The sequence below is a fragment of the Myzus persicae genome, unplaced genomic scaffold (assembly GCF_001856785.1).
Source record: "Myzus persicae strain clone G006 unplaced genomic scaffold, MPER_G0061.0, whole genome shotgun sequence".
Taxonomy (NCBI): domain Eukaryota; kingdom Metazoa; phylum Arthropoda; class Insecta; order Hemiptera; family Aphididae; genus Myzus; species Myzus persicae.
Window position 1 is genome coordinate 58974 of NW_019101298.1, and position 20499 is coordinate 79472.

The following is a 20499-nucleotide window of genomic DNA, read 5'->3' on the forward strand; positions in this document are numbered from 1 at the left end:
TGATAGAGAAACTAGGGCAGATGTGGTAATATCATAAATCAACTTGCCACGTTTATATCGTTTTTTGTTAATTTATATGGGTGCCAATGGTTACATATAATATAGGTAGTATTATACATATTATTTTTATTATAATTATTAGAAATATGGGCTATACATTTTTTTTTCAAACAATTTTATAAAAAAAAAAACAAATCTTTGGCACGGACAATGCTGGACGAGACAGCTAGAATAGAATGAGACTGAATTTAACATTTTAACGTAAACAAATTAATTTTGTAAAAAATTATAAATCTAAACTAAAGAGTCCAAGGGTTATTTTACCAATTTGTAGATTGCAATGATATATAAATGATATATTATTTCTTTAAATCAACCCATGTATTAAAGTCCAAGCTTAAGTATTAAACATTGTAATAAAATATACATACACATATATTAAAAGAGTAATAAAACCGTTTTCATAATAATACATTTTTGTTCGTTATTTGTTGAAAATATTTTAATTCTTGGTGTATAGAAATATAACTATTTTGTCAGATAAAAACTAAAAATACAAGTTTAACTAATTTTAGCATATTTATCAATATTATAGGTCATGATTAAGTCATTAACAATATGTAACACCATGACAGATTTATTAGCAAACCTTACTAAATATATCGAATAGAAACTCATCAATATATTTTCATAACCAACAGTAATTAGTAAGATTTATTCATACAGTCAAAACAATTTGATTGCTTTGAAAGTTTACGAAGTACTTAAAATGTCAATTTTTTACTGGATAATTTTTAATTTATACTAAATATGATTAAGGAGTATAACTATATAATTGATGGAAATAAAAATGTGAAATATAAGTTAGTGAAAGAATTAGTAAAAAAACATAATATTTAGGCATATTTTATAATTTTTTACACACAAAAACTTCCATGCAGGCTGTGAATATTTTTACTTTTTTGGGTTACGGAAGTTATTTATTACAATGTTGACAATATATATGAGACATCTAGGTTGCAGTTTTTATTGCAGCAAAATATTTTTTTTGTTCATTCATACACAATTCTGAGTGAAGAATTCAATAATTAAAGTTACTATTTATAAAACTTAAGATTTTACATGGTAATGAATTACTGCAACATAATAACCAAAGTGACTAATTTGTATTTTTTTATAGTCTGGTTAAGAAAAATGAAAATTTATGTATTTATTTTAAAAATTAAAAAAAAAATTTTTATAGTTGAATAAGATAAATGAATATGTATTAAATATTGTTTGAATACAATGATGTACCTTAAAATGTTAAGGTCAATAGTAAATAGTAGACATATAAACTAAAATTCAAAGCTCAATTACATGTTCATATATTTTTAGGTACCAATTTATTGTAATAAATATAAAATATTTACATGTATTCTTAAAGTTATAAATTACCATTTAAAACGCTGGTAGTTTGTTGATTTGTGTTTGTTTCTTTATTAGTATTTTTACCATTTCATCTAACGCTCCACTATAACTGTCACCTATCTTCTTATCAATAGTATCTACTAACTGTCGCCACCTGTCAGCAGTGATCTGTCGTATTTTGTCAGCTTCCTTTCCTTCATCAGTATTATTAACTGTATAGTCTGCATCATGTTTTTTTAACATCAAAGAATTGGAATTGCCACATCCCATACGATTCCATGCTTCTTCCACATTCTTTACACTAACAAGTACTTGACTAGTGCTATTTTGAACAGTTTTCACAACCTCACGTAAAATTTCTGATTTGCCTTTATATTGAGCCTAAAAAAAAATTTATATGATTTTTGGAATGGTTGGTTTGGAACATGTATTGTATGTGTGGAAAGAATTTTGTTACTAAAAATCCCGGGTTGTCACCCACCCAGGAGCTAGCAACGCCGACCTGTGTATATACTCAGAGAGCGTACACAACTAAGGATACACACAACGCCAACATTTTAAATTTAATAAATTATATAATGTCTATTATCAAAAATGTTTACCTCAGAATTATAGGAAGAAGAATGAGTTTTTCGTTTTGCTTTTGTTTTCTTTGGATCAGAAACTATTTTGTTTTGAAAACTTTTTATAAAGTATGTTGCTAAGGAAAGAAATACACATGAAATGTTCAAAGTCTGAAAATTAAAAAATAAAATATTTAAAAACCAACATCCATTATTTAGTAGTAATAATAAATACAATAATACTGCTTACATCTATCATATTTGTAAGTATTTCTAATACTTCTTTTCTTCCTTCTAATTTTAGACTAGAATCTATTTCATTAATTGTTTTTGAAATGATAGAATTACAATAAGTAATTGACTTTTCAAATGCAATGGTTAGTTCATTAGCATTAATTTTCATTTTTGATGTCCACTCATCATCTGGGGAAACAGAATTTTTTACATCTGATCCTATTGTTTGTATCAGTTCAATGAAGTTGATAACAATGTTCAACATATACTTAGATTTATTTAAGCCAAATAACTTAGATCCAAAAAAACTTCCAAATACATTATTAGGAACTGGCATTGGAGGATCACTTTCCAATTGACTGTTTAAGTTTATCAGACTTTTCAAATGAAAATCCAATTGTTCTAAGCCATCTGAATTGAGAGATTCGTCATCAGGATTAATTTCATTTACTTCAGAAGTTGACCTAATATTTCGAGCACTGAACTGTTTTAACATTCTTGCGCTGTAATAAATACAACTTAATAAGACAGCACGGATTTCTAGTAAACGCAAATCATGAGAAAATATTTGATTTGCATGTTCTGTAGTTAAGCATCGTGTAGGAGGATTGTAGTTGATTAGAACTGAATAGTCTCTATTATTAATCATTTTTTTGAGCTGTGATTTTGAAGCAATTTCAGGCACATCATTCATTTTTAATACAATCTAATAAATATGAAACACACAATTTATATTGTGACCAATAATGTTTAGTTAAATCAATTAATATTTGAAATACCTCTAAGCAATCTTCCAGATTATCAACATCAAGTAACGAAATTAAATAGTTTTCAACAATACACATAGAATTATGAATAGAATATTTTAGTTTTTCTCTAAATTCTACAAATTCAATAATTTTGATAAAAGATCCAAACTTGTATGATATTGTTAAATGATCCGCAACCTAAAAAAAAATGTAAGCAAAAGAACATTCAATAAAATTAATGATATAAATAAAATCTGATATTTTGCATTGTTTTCTCACCTCTCGATAGTTATGTGAGAAGAATCTGACAGTTGTAGAGTACAGTTTGGATGCATTCTGGAAACGACCTTCATTGAACAATTGAAAAGTATGTAGGTAACCTAATGAATCCAATTGAGTATTTTTTATTTCTAAATTTATATATGCTAAATTTGATGCATCAGATGCTCCTAAGAAGAAAAAAAAAAAACATTATTATTGTAGTAAAAAACAATTAATATATTATGTAAAATAGAAATATAGTTACCTAACATATGGTAAAATTTTAATAATAACAATTTTATATGGAAGTTTGAGGGACTTAGAGCATACGCATACTCAAGCACAACAGTTGCTTCCCTTATATATGTGAGTCTATTGTTTTCAACCCAAATGTCATACATTAAATGTGCCATCATTATAACAAAAGTGTCATTTGCCCTAATAGAAAATATTTCCAGTAAATATAATTTTCAAGATAAACAATTATGTTATCTTACATTATTTCTGAAGATCTTTTGCTATTATTAAATATCTCACATCTGTGATAGCACCTGAGTAAGCGATCAGCAAGTTTTAACTTTTCTTCTGTGTTCATGAGGTCATGAATTCCAACATGTCTAGCTAATTGGAGAAATGATAAATAACATTCCATTTGAGGTTTCTGAAAATATATGAAATATTATAAATTATAAGTTATCCACAAAAATTAGTGATATAGATATATGTAAATAATTATAATTGTTTTCAATACTGTGACTATGATGTTAAATATCAGTGTTATTTAATGAATGTGTTATCCTGCTCAGTGGAGCCATTTCACTGATGCGAGTAAAATTTAGCCACAGTATTTTTTAATGGAATTATGTTTAATAAATATCTCTTAAAAGCAATAGGTACTCACAGTTTTTGGGAACTCTCCTTCTTTTAAATCAACAATTTTATCCAATACCTTCAAAAACTCATCAAGTAATTCTTCTTTTAAAAGTGACATATACGGTCTTAGATCGTAAAAACAGCATGGCTTTTGTCCAAATATCTTAAAATATTCAGTTAAAAGATTGACTGCATCGCCTGAAATAGTATATTTATAATATAGAATATAATTTGGGAACAAAAACAGCTAACAAAAAAATAAGGTAACTAACAAGTATAAAATGTTCTAACAATTTAAGAATAATTGAAATAATTACTATTATGATAACTGATAAATTCTTCTAGAATCGAAAAAAATTAAGGCGACTAATCAAGGATAATTAACAAACAATGTATGTTTTTAGTATTGGATTGTTATTTAACTAAATTATCTTACCCATATATTTATAAGCATTTTCTTTTAATCTAGAATATAACTCAAGGCGAGCGAGGTATACTCCTCTTTGAGGATAGTTTTGCTCAGAATTTAATTTTTGCAATTCATTTAGGAACAACAAAGCTTCTTCTATAGACGAGTCAAAGTGAGGTACATGATCAGTATTGCCATTGCAGTTTAGGTACTTATCTTTAGATTCAATTATTTTAAATAATGAATCATAATATTTAGTATAGTAAATCCACGAATCTATGCTGTTAAATAAATAAATGTATGTTAGAAAAAATATCATAATTTAAATATAGATATCTAAACCTTTAACTATAGAAAAACCTTAAAGAAAGTTTAACACCTAATAATATTTATGTTTTTTTTTCCAAACAAGATAATAAAAATTTTAATAATGTAATTGTTTTAAATTAACTTAAAACAATTAACTTTGTGCAATTAGGGATATGAAATACAATGAACAAACATTATATTATTATTTCAATCTAATCTAAGTATGTATAAGGGTAAGTTATTTAAGGTCGTACAAAATGTACACATTTCAATTTATTATACTAAAATATTATTAAAAATAACTTATTCTTAAAGAAAAAATACGACTAATATAATTCCTACTTATTTTCTTTGGTGTAAGTAAATAGTAATGACATTAAATATTTTAAATTAAAAAAGTTTACCTATTCATCTAAAATAACCATAACACCTTAATCAATGGTTCTAGTATTCTACAGAAGAATTTATAAAATTAGTTAAAAAAAAAATATATACTTAATATTTTATTTATCTGTGAATCATTATGAATCATTTGGTACAAAATGATAATATTAAACTGTGTAAGCTAAGTCCACATGTATAATTTATTTTTTTTTTTGTGTAAAATTATAAAAGTACCTTTAAAGATTGATTTCAAATACAAAATATTAAATATTAATAAATGTCAATAAGATAAAATAAACCGCAAAAAATGACTTACTCTTTAAGGAGTAAACTTTTTAGGTATGAGTTTGCTTCAGCATACATTTCCAATTCAAAGTAAATATCAATTTTTTTTCGCGTGAGACCAACAGTTCGATGTAGTTTTTCACCGAGTGGTCCATTAAGAATATCTAAACTTTCTTTGTATTTTTTCTAAAAAATTAGTAAAGTATATTTAACTTTAAAAAAAAAATGTAATTTATGTTTGAATATGCATAAAATCAATTTTACCTGCATATCTAATATCATCAAATACAATTGAATTTCTTGTTCAGCATCAATTTTGTCTTCGTTAATATATTTTTGTACCATTCGTTCTGCTAATGGTAAAGTAATTCTTTTTGATATTTCATCATTTGCTTGATATGCCTTAAAATAATATTTATCTTAGTTATGAAATTATATGTAATAAGACAATGTTAATAATATTAATAAATCCTTGATTATGAATATTTTTCCTAGCAAAAAAAGAAAGGTGTTAATCTATTTGTTGACTAGATGGTAGTAATACTTGTATTAACTTAAAATGTACCTGCATAACAATACTCATTATAGCCCAAAAATAATATGGGTTATTTGGTTTAACTTTATGAAGAGCTAATGCAGTCTGCTGCTGTTTTTTGTAATCACAAACACGGACATAGGACATGAAAAGACTAGACAATAACTCTTCGTTGACTGGATCTTGTAGTAAAGCATCTTCATATACTTCACATACCATATGAGCTATAGAGTTAAAATAAAATATATCTTAGGCTTTAACATAAATACTATGAATATTACGTTTTTTAAGTTCTCTATAGCAAGCTGTCAACGCAAGTAATGTCGATTCATCAGATGGTTTGCACTCTCTAACTTCTTTCAACAATGTTAGTGCCTCTTGGTCTTTTCCAAGTCGAACTAATGTTAAGCTCTTCAATGCCTGTATGAAATCAAATATGATTATAATACCAAATAATTTGAATACAAGTCTACTTAAAAGAATTATATCTAGTATAAACATTTGGTTCATACTTTAGAACAATTCTGACTGGGTAATTTTTTTATTAATTTGTCCAACTCGTGCAAGGCCTTTTTATAATTTCCATTGTCTATCCACTCTGTAAGTAAAAAAAAAAAACCAAAAATTAAATTTAAGAACGTCGAAGCGAGTGACAACTCTTTGAGTACCATAAATCGGTCTCAACCGCCGTTCCGCCATAGAATTATCGTTCCTACTAAGAGTGCTTCTGGGCGCCATCGGTACCGTTGTAAATTACCCTTTTTTCCAATGAAGTTCCCGACCGAGATCTAAGAGTACCTAGGAATGGCAGAAAAAAAAGACTTGGAGTTTGTACTTGCAATGTACTTTATCATGGGGTTTGAATAAAAATTGTGATTGAGAATCACATTTGCCGTGTTTATATTTTATAACCACAAAAAAAAAGGAAAAAAAAATTAAGAGAGAGAAACAACGCAATCAGTGTTGCTCGCACTGATAAAAACCAAAACCCAAAAAGAGACAACGAAAATCGTACGATTGTTCTGTGGTTGTACGCATGGAGGTCGGAGGTAGATTATACACATGGCGTCATGGAAAGTGAAATCATACAAGACTCCCTGTCGGTGGGTCGGTGCGGTCGTAAACAAAGAAATAATCACTTTGGTAGTATAGTTTTTAGTCCTTTTAACCTGTTAAACTCGTGTTGGGTCGTCTGTTCTCCTACTCGTACCGTTTGCCGGCGTCACATTATTTTTATATCGTCGTCATAAATACATAGTTATGTTATAAAAAATACGTTTTAGGACGCGTTCGGCAGTCGTTCATGTTGTCCCAGTGTTCGCGTTGTATCGAACGAACGGCGGACCAATAACTGCACAGCGGCTTAGATTTCTCAGGTCCACAGCAACCGTAGTACAATCGTAGTTTTACGTGTGCCTTAAAGTTGTATGCTTTGTGCGCGCCGACATCCATTGTAGTCCTCCGTCGATAGGTCCGATACTACGGACGTCCATCGCGACTCGCGAGCGCCCCGCGTACTCGACACGCAAGTTGTCGCGCCCACCACTGTGTTGCTCTCATTCTACCGTCCGAACGGCTCGTTTGCCACTCGCTTGACCACCTGTTCGACATTGAGAAAAACAGAACCGCATTGTCTGTCGACCTAATTTGCGGCTGACTGCGTTTAATTTATTCTAGTGGAAATCTATCACCGTCGCTCTACTTTGAGCACCCGACTCGTCCAACGGTCGTTTGATCGCTCGAACAACTTTTTTCGTCATCCACGCCGGACCGACTCCTCCATTTTTCGTGCGTTCCGAGTGTTATCCGTGTCCGCCCATTTAGCGAGTTCCGTCGGTTAGTCGTTTCGTTGTCGTCTAGCCGCTAGACTCTTGCGAACTGTAAACTGCGTTAGTGCTCGCCGACAGCGTCAACCGTCGTCCATTACACCGAGCACGAATACGCGCACACACGGTGATCGACTCGTCTCAAGAGTTCGATCGTCGTCGCAATGGCCTCCAAAAAATCAGTTTCGCCCGGACCCATTGACTTGATGAAGGTAAGCCATGACATTTTCCCCGCCGTCGCTTTTACCTTTTCGTTTTCGGAGTTTGCGACCAGACCGAGCAAAACGCGGCGACGAGCTGTGCTGCGTTGCTCGGACGGACGGGGCGTCAGCCTCGTTTATTTTTTCACATCGTGAGATTTGTGTCTGGCCATTTTTTTATTGAGAATGATTTGTAGGGACGATCGTGAATGTACCTATACCATTCGATTTTAATCTTAACAATATTTCTGTACCTGAATCGGCTGTTAAACCATTGTTCTGGTTTTTAGGAAATAATGAAATTAATTGCTGAACCAAATTCGGTCAACAACAAAAAAAGACTGGAAGTGTCTTATTTCCAACATCCACCTAAGACGGTTGATCCTACAACTTGTGAACTATGTAGCAAAAGTACAGGAATCGTATGCAGTGGCCAATATGAAAAATGCTCAGATACCCCGTAAAATAATTTTATTTATATTCTATATTTTATTAAGTACTTAATATATTATTATGTTCTGTAAATATTTGTATTCATGCAATGAATAATTTCTTTGATGGGCATGGATCAAGCGGGGACTGTATGTGAATCGATTATGTGAGTGAAATTTAATGATTACAGCTTTATAATTTGTTTGTCTTAACTAGTTAAATTGTATGTTTTAGAATGATGTTTTCAATCCTAATTTTCAGGAATAAATATGAAGGTTAGATATTAGTTTAACATATTACCAAATTTCATAAAAAAAATTAAAATTATTATTTTATTAAATCATTATTTTTTTTTTGCAGATGTTAGACTCAAGATTAAAAATATATTTGATTTTGAATATCCGTGCAATCCATTTGAATCATTCCTTGAAGAAGTACCTATACAGCGCAAATACAGTATGTGTTTTGTTTAATTTTATACACCCTTAACACTCGATATTGTTACTATTTTTTATCAGATGTTAAACTTCCTGCCAGAAAACAGTTGGATAAACTAAAAATGATTCGGAAGAGTGATAGATGTGTTGTGTGTAAAAAAGGTGTTCTTCAAGGACGGTTGGTGCAATGTCATTATTGCATTCGACTTTACCACCTCAATTGTTTGGATCCTCCTATTCGTGATTGGGATCACAGTATGAGGTGGATTTGTCCAGCACATGATGATTTCTTTGTTAGTCATTTAATGTTTTTTACAATTAATAATTAATTATTGTTTATATTATTGCATGTATATTACATATTTTTTAAAAAATAGGAATTAGCATATCCTGACATTTTCACTCCTGGTTGTGGATTATTAGGTACTAAAAGTATTACAACAAAGAGGAATCGATGTGAACTGCCCAGTTTACCTGTGGACAAATTTTTCAACATACCAAGTAAAATTGATAAAATGTATAAAAAGGTAATAGGATAAAATTGTTATGCAAGATTTAGCGTGTAGTTGCTGATAAAAAAACTGAACTATGTCCATTTTTTTTTTGTCTGTGATGAAAACAGATTGTGCACTCACTCATGAAGATGTAAATGATAACTGTCCTATAATATTCCCTTGAAATCAGCGTGACCATGTCAACAGATTGAAACTGATAGGTAAAAAGAAAGTCCCAAAAAAATAACAAAGGAAATTAAAGTCCATGCGAGTCAAACAATTGTACTATTCTTATATTTTAAAAATATTTCATTGATTACTTCGAAAAACATAATACTTATTAGTGTAGTACATAATGTAGATAATGATCATAACTAATAATAACTAGTGGCATAGTAACTAATGTTATTAAGATAAATAAATTTAAAAAGTAGGTCCATTGGTGTTTGTCCATTCCCCTTGTATTAAACTTCATCAACTAACTAATATTATAGGTACTGGTACTACCGCCTGTTTTGTATTGATTTATTATATTATTATTTTAAAAGTGCAATTTTTGTATTAATCTAATATATACCTAAAACTTGCTTTTTGACTGTAGGTTCTATATTATATTATTAACTACTAAATGACTCAATATAAAACAATTCGTTAATATTAATTATAATTTAACAAACAGAATATATTATGCATTCATGTATTCATATTTAAATTAAAATTGTTTGTCTGTGATAAATTGAAACTATTTAATCACAAATTAAAATATGCTGGATACCCAACGATACATGATAGGGAGCTCCAAATCTGACTTTCCAAAAGTGTAAAGGTATACTAGCGCTGCAAGGGAATTAAATGTATACTACTAGATTGACTATTTAAAAATATATAAAATAGAAAGATATAATGTTATGATTATTTTAAAGAATTTAAGCATTCATTAAATTCGTAATTAATTAAATTTGTGGCATTAACAGATTTCAAGTTAAATTATTTTGATAAAAGTTACCACTATTATAATAACAAGCACAGGTGTAGTTTGCAACAGCTGTTCTGGCAAGTCAGTTTGGGTCCAAGAAAAATAGGTACTCATATAGGTCGTTGGATAGCCAGTATATTTTAATTCCTGATGTTAATCATGTAATCTCGGGGTTCACATCGGTCAGCTACCACGCGTCCACGCCGTTCTCCAGTTTTTAGTAGACAACGGTCGAAAAATAATCGTTTAAAATATCATTTTTACTAGTTTATATCTAGATTGGCGAATATGGTCACACTGATTTAGCTGGTGACCAACCAGAGTACCGTATTCATTTTTTCTATTGCGATTTCTTCAGTGCACCCCTGTTTTAATATGTTCTAAATTTAAGTTGCCCGATGTTTAAGATTTCATTTCCAGGTCATTCAATCTTCGCTTTTGGGTGCAACCACAATTTAAAATAATATGAATGCCCAACGACCCATTAGAAAAATGTTATCACACGGCATACGATTTGAATCAAAAGTCACGTGATCTGTGACGCTTCCGCACATAGCGCTCATATCGGTTAAAATGAAAACTAATAAAAATTATTATGTTAAATATATAATAATCATATTATAAATAATATTTATGATTATTAATTTATTAGTAAATTATATAGTATGATGATGATTGATAGTAATATTACTTGTTAGTATGTCATAAATATATGTATCTATATATATTAAAGAACTAACAACAATTTAAAAATAGTCCACTAAAAGCGCTAGCACCGGAATCATGATTTAAATCGTATACCGTTTTATCGTAGATCGTTGTGCAACCATGCTATCTTAAATCGTAGTGCTAATTTAAGTAACATAACATAATATTTTATGATATCGTGCAATGTATTACTTTTAAGTAAATGATCAGTGTTAATATTTTACTCATTGTTTATATCTAGCCACAAGAAAATGTTCCAACAACATCAACCGAAAACTCATCTTTAAATATTCTATGGTAATTAAAAATAGTTTTTTTATAGTTAAAATATCATACATTTCATATTTGGCTACATAGTTTTTTATCATATCAAGTATCTTTTCAATTTACGATAAGATAATCATTAAAACTGTTTTCAATTGGTGTTTAAATCTTGGATCATATACTATGGATGGAGCCACAGCGTATTAAATCAATACAAAAAAATGTTGCCGATATCAGTGATGAGTCACCGAATTAGGTATTCGATATACGCATGCTCAACACAACCTCTCGAATATTTATCCACCGATAATGCGCACATCGATCACCCAATTTGGAGACTCGTCACTAATATCGGCAACTAAATAATACACATGGCTCCATCCATAGTATATGATCTAAGGTTTAAATACGTACATATTATTTCGTTAAATTTTAAATGAATAATACTTTAAAATTATTTCTACTAAGAAATCATATGATTCGGTCTAAAATTTAACCGATTATCTATTAGTTGCCGGAGTGATAACGGATATCAAAAATTATAATAACAAAGTTGCCGCCGATATTAATATGTAAAAATTAAAAAGTGTAATTCAAAACTTTGGTTGTAACGATGGAAATTCTGTAGTCATCTATGCCAAGTAATCAACGTATTATGTGCTGTACCACAGTGGGTTTCACGAAATAAGGGACTCGACAGTAGCGCAACTGGTGGTCAAATATTGGATTTCAGTGTCGTTTAAACTTTGTATAAGTGTTGTGAACTTGTGAACTTGGAATTATTGAGCGCATCTCTGTATTACAGCGGCCGTGTGTAGCAGATCAATTCACACGCCCTTTTTAAGGCACATTTTGAGTAGCCCTACTGATTATACACCACCTGTCGCGCTCAAGTCGAGTCTTTAATTTCGTGAACCACTATAGCTGTGGTTACCCGGTCTATGGGCGGCCATTGGTCGATCAGCTAAGAAATTGTATAGTTATATTTATTGACCTGCAGGTACACCAATATATTATTATAATATTTGCCTGGGTTGTGAAACAATAAATTTAAGTTAATTAAGAATTGTTTTTATGATTAGCCTGATATTAAATAGAATGATTATCCATTCTGTTTACCATAATTTAATTACAAAGAAATCGGAAATAACGATATCTAAATATAGTATTATAATACGATATTATATTTCATTTATATTTTTTGTTGAGGATGGTTTTGGTTATTCTGTTTTCTTGTCCACTGTATCATATTTCAATGAGGAGTACCATTCGTAGGAACTGAGATTTTTAACAATAATAATAAATTACATGAAAATCATGAATTAATATTATACAAATAAATACCCTATCATTTCAGAAGTCATACAATTTATGGTGCAATACCATATTGTATTGAAGGTTAATATTTTTTATGGCGAAATTCACTGGAGCTCGTTCTATTTTAATGGTCATATCTTTTTTTTTTTTTTTTCCAGCCGTGACCTCTTACTAAACTTTAATGTCTAACTCTCTAAATAATAATAACTAAACATTTAAAAAAAAAATTGTCATTAGCCAAGAACCACTAATGGGTGGTTGCTTATTCAAAACAATCATGTTCTATTACTCTTATCATATAAACTTATTTTTTTCCGAGGAATTTATCTGTATTTTCATTTCATAAAGTTAGTGTTATCTAGAAAATATGAAAATATTTATAATTTTTTTATTTTTGAAGACTTGCTTTATTACTGTCATAATTTAATTGTATTTTTTTTTTAACTATCCCATTTCTTGAATATATCGTGTCGAATTCACCAATTTTTCAACCACCGCTATTACATCTAAAATTATTATTTTTTAATTTTGTTTTAACGAATTTATCATCAATGCATAGGTTTAATTATAGTGGTATATGCAGTCGGGTTTTTTTTAGATTTCAAATGTTTTTAAGTTTTGTGAACATTGATTCTTCCAAATTATACATATCACATCTTGTCTCAATCTGTCTTTTTATTTCTTATATCACTTATTTTATTTATTTTATTTCGTTGGTTTATTTTATTTTTCTATTCATATACATTATCGCTTCTATACTCCATTCTTTAGCGCACGCAACTGAGCGTCTGAGCCGCCGGAAGTCGTCAGACCCCCGGCGAGAGTCAGGTGCACTGTGATTGGTCGTGGCAACAGACATGCGCGAACCCGACTAGTTTTCGTCGGACGAGTGGGCAAAGTTATTCTGAATAGAGTATAGTAAATCCGGAAATATTATTGGTTTAGATGATTTTATTAGAGATACAATTTTGATGTATTTATAATCTCCAATTTTGACTTTTATTTATCTCAATCTTATCCTCTGTTTTTCTTTGAAGCTTTTGATATTATAATGTCCAAAAGTTCAATGTGATCTTAATCAAAAAAAAAAATCTTTACATACATTGTGAAAATGGAAGAACCATGAACATTGTGTATTAACAGTCACTAAAATACCTGATGTCACATAATATCTATAGAATTTATAAATGAATAAATAAATTGTCCAAAAATTCTTGTCTCGTAATAATTTGTTTGATTCAAATTATCGAGTACTGTTCAATAATATAAGAGTACTACACTATATTTTACTGTATAAAATAAAATCAGATAGCAATCATATCCAATATTCTCTTCTTTTGGGCATTTCATGCTGGATAAAAGTATGACATTCATATTTCTCCAATAGTTGATAAATATAAAACCGTTTGACTGCGCCACTATTAGTTTTTTCCTTTTTTAATATAAATCAACAATTAAAATGTTTGTTAATATAGATTACAACAGTTTTATGTGTATAGAATATTAATCCATTAGAGCGCGCCACTAGCAAAACCCTCATATCTTTACTTCCCGTGCCAGATAGGCATATTTTGTGATCATCATATGGATACTGATCTTCCCCTATGCCGGCCTAATATCTTTGTTGAAATTCATGTGAATTGGATTAGTAGTCTTAAGGAATACGAGTACAAAAAAATCTAGGTTTATTACTATAGGTACATAGGTAGATGTATAGATAGATTAACATGATTCTATTCTTAATCTCTTCTCTTGATTCTTGATTCAGGAAACGAATATTTTTTTTCTGAGTGCTATTAGATTCTTTAATCTCTTAACCTAACCTAACCTCACAGTCTAGTTACAAGCCTTTTCTTGTATTCAGGTTTAAGTAAATATCATTATTATATACTGAAATTCATTTGAGCTTCAAGTAAAGACTGGATACCACACGGTGGGGATGTCGGAGATCATAGAATCTAATTTAAACCATAAGTTATATATTATATTTTAGAATTTAATACAGTAATAATTTTTAGGTTTTAGGACATTTAAGAATATAATCATGTCACAGTATTTACAACAATTGTAATTTTAAAAAATCAACATTTTTTTTATGATTTTACAATTATGTACTTTTTTCCAGTGATGTTGCTACGCTTGCATTGGAGTCGATGAATGCTGATCATAAGACAAATGGTAAGTATCATTTAATACATTCATTTTCCTTTTTCTCAGGACCAATGGATATTATATTTTATAAAAAAAAAACACTCATTATCATATTTTGATATATTTCAGAGGCTGATAATGTTCCATTTGATATTTCAAACAAATTATGTCAAGAAAGAAATTCTTTACCATCTAAACAATGTAGTGCCACTCTATCTTGTTTATCCGTACCCTTAAATATTTCTGTACAGAGAGAAGTTCTAACAATTGGCAAGAGTGAGCTATTTATTTAACTAAAATTAATTAGAATATCTATGAAAAAAACATTTTTTATATTATTATACATTTTTATAGGCCATAAAAACAAACTGTGTTTGCAACCTTATGGCAATTGTGAGTATATTTCTGACTATCATGCCACCATCAGATTTGATAAAGTATGTATTCAATTTTTTACAAATAGTTTAACAAACTTTTAAATACTTTTATCCTAGTCATTTCTAATCATGTTTTTCCTTATACAACAAATTATTATAAAATAATTTATAAATACAGACTAAATATATTATTATATTTATTATAGATAAATAAATTTGTATGTGTGTATTTTATGATTTATAGTCTTTACTGAAATTTAAAATTCCAAATTTGACAGTGAACAAATATATCTGAATAATTTTATTAAATTTTGTATCTACTTAAAAAATAATTAGTCTTCAGATTATGATTTTGTGTATTCTCTAGTTTTATTGTAGGATATCATCCAGTAATCCAACAATATACAAATCAACAGAAAGTTTAAATTATTTGATTTGTAGTGACTAGTGTTTTATTATAAATACCAAAACTGTACAGATTTCGAGTATTAAATATGTTTTTAAACTGTATAAATATTTTAATTAGGTATTATTTATTTCATTCACATAATATATACATTGAATAATATGTTACCAATATAAAAGCCAATATGTAAACAATGAGACTGCATCAAATTAAAAACACATTTTTCAAATTTCATTAAAGCATGTTAATATTTATTTTAAATTGGACATTTTGTTTTTAATTATTAAAATTGACCATTTTGTTAATAATATTTAAAAATGTAATTTAAAAGATAAGTTTAATTAATTTTTTTGTTTTAATGCATTAGAATTGTTTTCCATCCATCTATGTCAAAATAATAGATATTTCTTACTAATTTATAATCATTCCAATATAAAAATGTTATTAAAGACTGTTGAAAATAAATACACCTATATAGTATACAAAAGTATAATGTAATTAAAAACCGTCGTTTTTATAAGTTGCACTGACTTCATAACACTATTATTTAACTTACGAACAACAATTTGTTTACTCTTAAAGAACGTATTTATATTCTGTATGTATACAATAGAATAAGTAAAATTTATGCTAGAGTAAATAAATGTGTAATGCTTGAGTGTAAAGAGTGTCCGGTGATACCACTTAAAAATAACATATTATACTCTATTCCAAGCTTGGAATAACTGTGCAGCTTCTGAACAGTAGGACCGCTGTGATTGGCCAACAGTCGGCATCGCGCTGATGGCAGCCAACGAGACTGTTCAATCGCTAACCTCTACTAATTTATTTGGAATAGAGTAATTCAACAGATTTACTTTCAATATTTATAAAGTAAATCAGAAATATAAGATTGTCTATTTAATTTTTAGCTAAACATTTTTCCATGTTTTAACCAACGAAAAATGAGCACCGAACGTCACTCACCTTTCGGCCGTTTTTCATCAGTTACTCAAATTGTTAGTCCCTCATAAATTTAAATGTTGGTAGTATAATACGTATTAAATTTAAATATGATCTTAAAACTTCATGGTTACATTTTGAAATACTGTTTCAGCACCCCCCTGTTGACTTGAAATGAGCATTACCTTTTTTAATTTTTGGAAAAATTTGCTAGTAATTCTGATTAAAGTAAATTTAGTTTTGTTTCTAACTAAATGCGTTGTGTTTATTCCGCCTATATATATATTATATTATATTTAATTATGATATAACGAAAACTAATATAGATTTAAAAGTAATTCGATGTGTGTTAAATGTAAATCACATTTATTACATTTGTACTATTTAAAATTTATATAGTCATTTCATCATAAATGAAATAAATGTAATATAATATTTGTAAACACTAGGATGTACATTTATTCTAATCTAAGTAATATCATCTATTCTATACATACTTTATTTTATCTTATTACCTATATATTTTTAATTTTTTTCTTAATCAATATTAAAATTGTAAAATCTCATATCTGTAGGTATTTATTATTTTTACAACGATTTTTTTATAACAATAATAAATTAATTTTTTATTTTTAACTTTCAATCAAATGTATGCGATTATGAATTATCATAATTGAATTTCCCTTTTCAGCAATATAAGAAACCTGTGCGGTATTGAACGATACTGGTGTTTATAAAAATATTAGACGCCAAACTTGTTTTCGTACGTTAAACCCCACGGTGCCACGTGCCCCTTGTAGAAAAAAACAATACAAGGAATCTCATTGGCTTTCAACGGTTACCAGTAAGACTAAAGTTCGTTTTGACTATGATGCGCAGTCGGGTCTCAAATAAGGTCCTCGTTTCTGCGCCCTTTCTTTAAGTGTATAACTCATTGCATTTTTTTTTTGTCCCGGAATTTTAGATGTCTATTTAAATGTATTCTATTTTAATATTGATTTAAACTTTGAAATGTTACTTAAAATTATATGGCAGTACTTTGTGTGCATTGCCCGCTTTGAGCTCTATTTAAAACATAAATAATTCGGATATGGAATTCTCAACTACACTAAACATACACTTTTAGGCCAACATAACAGAGATATCAATGGTGGTTCTTACTTTTACAAAAGCTGTGAGTTAGGTAAACATTTAAACCATAGACTTCTAATTTAAGTTATATAAGAGTAAACGAATGTGACAATGTTTCTAGGAACGGCTTTATCAAATACGACATCTAGTGGTTAATAATGGTATCAGTTGTATTATTGATGTCGTCCATTATTTTATTCTCCTTGTTCCATTATTCCTAGTATACAAAGTTTGCAAACCATTTCAGTGTGACCACAACATACAAGTCAAGTGTTTTTATTTTTTGTATGAAATATTATTACTGACTCATATTTTTTTATCTGTATAAAAGTTGTATATGCAACTTAGCAGAGCTTATTTTTTTTTAATTGATCTAAATGTTATAAATGTGATCAATATTAATGTTTGTATTAATTGAGGAAAAAAAAGCTTTTATGCTTGAGTTCTTTTAACTTTTGTAATTGTGGTCATACAACTTAATTATTTAGTATATACTTTCAACATGTTTAAACATTTTTTTTTTTTAGAAAACTGGAGATTTTATTTTGAAAAACCTAAGTCGATTTGGTGTAATAGTTGATAATGTATCCTATTTTGGAAATCGCAGAAAACCCTCCAACAACCATGAACTGAAAAAAGTCAATTCTGGACTCCTAAAGCATATAAATAAACAAAGAAAAACAGTTCAGAAAGATAAGATAATTCACGTTGCCCACAACAGTGACGACGAAAAACCAATAATTAAATATGCTGCTAAGACACATGGATTTAATTACAAGCCAATGTCAAAATATTATTTAAATATGTACAAGAATACAAAACACGGTTATAAAAAAGCTCAGTGCAAGTGCTCTAAGAGACTCATCCAAAAAGACGGTTATTCTGGCTTTGCTATCCTGCGCAATGAGTCAATAATATTAATTGGTTGCATGAAATTTAAATTTACTTATGATTCAAATTTACCAGATTCATTAGAAACTTTTTCTAAGATACAAAACAAACCTTTCCAAAATGAAAATGAACCTCAAGAAAACGGTATCAATATTTTAATTGATACAATCAACAATCTTTCTTCATTTAATATTAATGAAGAAAGATACTCACTTAAAGATGCGGATATTACAAACCCTTGTGTATCTGAAACCATTATGCATGATAATAATGATACACAACCATTGGAAATGAACGCTTCTGAAACATCAGACAATGAATACCTAAAACAGTGGGACATAATGAATGCTATGTCAAGTAAACAATCATGTTTTGCCAGTGATTTAATACAAGAAGTTGAAGTTAATGAGTCGTCTGCGGATGATGAAATTATTGAAGAAGAAATTGTGTATGAAATGAATTATGTTGAGGCCGATAATTGTGCACCTTCCCATGATCAAGAATGGGAAATAGAAGAGATCGTGATTGGAGAGGATAGAAACTACAATGATAATGAACTTGGGAATTCTACTGACGTACAATTGAAATCAACAGTTGAAGGAGAACCCAGTTGTAATCGTGAAGACTATAAGACTGAACATATGTATTGTGCACGTAGTAAATTATATGACGATACTATTGTCATATCAGATGATGACGACAATGATAACAATCAGACCGATGATAATGGCTATGTCGAAGATTAGGCTACGTTATAAAAACAGAAAACCTAAACAAGTTTTTTCATTTATATTTTGTTATTGATTTATTAAGTTTTTTTTTATAGAATTCTAAGATACCAGTATAATTTTTTTTTTCCATTGTACATCGCCTAATTTATCAATTATTGCTAATTTAAAATGTTCTGGAATTTTTTTTTATTTTTAAAACTGTAGCCATTATATTAGTTTATAATGATAACAACACAATTGATAGTGTGAAGACCCATGTATTTTTATAACCTTTTAAATAACCTAATATTATATTACATATTTGGTTACTTTATCTTGTTACAAAATTTATTTTATATTCCCATTATGTCTCAACGGGTATTACCAGAAAACGTAATTTTATGCCTATCAAGTATTACAGTAGAAACCGTTTATAATGATTAATGACGTTCAAGGGACCAAATAAAATGGGTCATAATAACCAAAATGACGAAAAAAAAAATTGTAACTTCAATGCATTTTATTATTATTATTATTTATTTATGCAAGTAAAATATAGAAAAAAAGTAAAAATAAAAACATTTAACTATGTAAATTATTTTAATTAATTCAATCATAGTTTTAAAAAATCTGTTATTTTAGATTGAAATTTGTTAGAATAAAAATCAATATCTATTTTTTTTTCTAGTTCTTCAAAATTTATCTTTGGATTTACATTATTCAGAGCCAATCAAATTTCGCTATTTCTCCAATATAATCAAAAATAAACGTCATAACATCCGCAGTCATAACAACCGATACAAATTAGTACATACAGTAAAGGAGTTTTTCCGGGACCTTTAATCTAAGATCATTACACTCACTATTTCACTACAACCAGTGTCATTATAAACTGTTTCTACAGTAGATGTAATAAAATCTATAAAAAATATTGTTATATCAAATTTAAATAATGAAAATTATCATTTATTAATTTAAAAGAATAATTTATTATAATTTTATTAATAAATGTATGATTTTACAATATTACCTTGTTTGCGGTTGTAAAATATTAATTTTAAACTTTTGCATTCGGTCATAAAGCTACTATAAATGTTAGTTTAACAATTTAGAAATAAAGCAAATCTTTTACTGTCGAATAATTAGAACTATGTAAAATGATAACATTAGAATTAAAGATATTCGTATTATTTATGTTTTGTTCAAGTTCAATATATTATTGATA

At 28.7% G+C, this 20499-nt stretch overlaps 2 protein-coding genes across 5 annotated transcripts; one reads left to right on the forward strand and one right to left on the reverse strand.

Annotated features, from left to right (window-relative positions):
- Positions 1-1351: 1351 nt before the first annotated feature.
- LOC111028573 (N-alpha-acetyltransferase 25, NatB auxiliary subunit) lies at positions 1352-6968 on the reverse strand. The gene is made up of 15 exons (XM_022307266.1): positions 6681-6968; positions 6525-6610; positions 6294-6432; positions 6043-6236; positions 5742-5879; positions 5509-5663; positions 4527-4780; positions 4119-4288; positions 3715-3878; positions 3483-3655; positions 3236-3405; positions 2987-3154; positions 2224-2913; positions 2013-2144; positions 1352-1791 (listed from the first exon to the last, which is right to left on the reverse strand). Exons 1-15 carry the CDS (start codon positions 6748-6750, stop codon positions 1441-1443), a joined length of 3054 nt encoding a protein of 1017 aa, XP_022162958.1. The 5' UTR covers positions 6751-6968; the 3' UTR covers positions 1352-1440.
- Positions 6969-7102: 134 nt separating this feature from the next.
- LOC111028574 lies at positions 7103-19608 on the forward strand. 4 transcript variants are annotated; one of them, XM_022307267.1, is made up of 11 exons: positions 7103-8050; positions 8329-8498; positions 8732-8745; positions 8831-8926; positions 8989-9200; positions 9285-9434; positions 11327-11382; positions 14792-14844; positions 14947-15093; positions 15172-15254; positions 18201-19608. In XM_022307267.1, exons 1-11 carry the CDS (start codon positions 8003-8005, stop codon positions 19308-19310), a joined length of 2139 nt encoding a protein of 712 aa, XP_022162959.1. In that variant the 5' UTR covers positions 7103-8002; the 3' UTR covers positions 19311-19608. The 4 variants fall into 4 exon arrangements, with proteins under 4 accessions (XP_022162959.1, XP_022162960.1, XP_022162961.1 ...); XM_022307268.1 differs by lacking the exon at positions 9285-9434 and having other exon boundaries at positions 7104-8050; XM_022307269.1 differs by lacking the exon at positions 7103-8050 and having other exon boundaries at positions 8381-8636; positions 8705-8745.
- The last annotated feature ends 891 nt before the right edge of the window (positions 19609-20499 follow it).

Coding starts and splice junctions, on each gene's coding strand:
- LOC111028574 (XM_022307267.1), top strand. CDS start 8,003: ATGGCCTCCAAAAAATCAGTTTCGCCCGGACCCATTGACTTGATGAAG. Junction 8,927..8,988: donor ACCTATACAGCGCAAATACA/GTATGTGTTTTG, acceptor ATTTTTTATCAG/ATGTTAAACTTCCTGCCAGA. Junction 14,845..14,946: donor TGCTGATCATAAGACAAATG/GTAAGTATCATT, acceptor GATATATTTCAG/AGGCTGATAATGTTCCATTT.
- LOC111028573 (XM_022307266.1), bottom strand. CDS start 6,750: ATGGCGCCCAGAAGCACTCTTAGTAGGAACGATAATTCTATGGCGGAA. Junction 6,611..6,680: donor GCGGTTGAGACCGATTTATG/GTACTCAAAGAG, acceptor TTTTACTTACAG/AGTGGATAGACAATGGAAAT. Junction 6,237..6,293: donor CTATAGAGAACTTAAAAAAC/GTAATATTCATA, acceptor TTAACTCTATAG/CTCATATGGTATGTGAAGTA.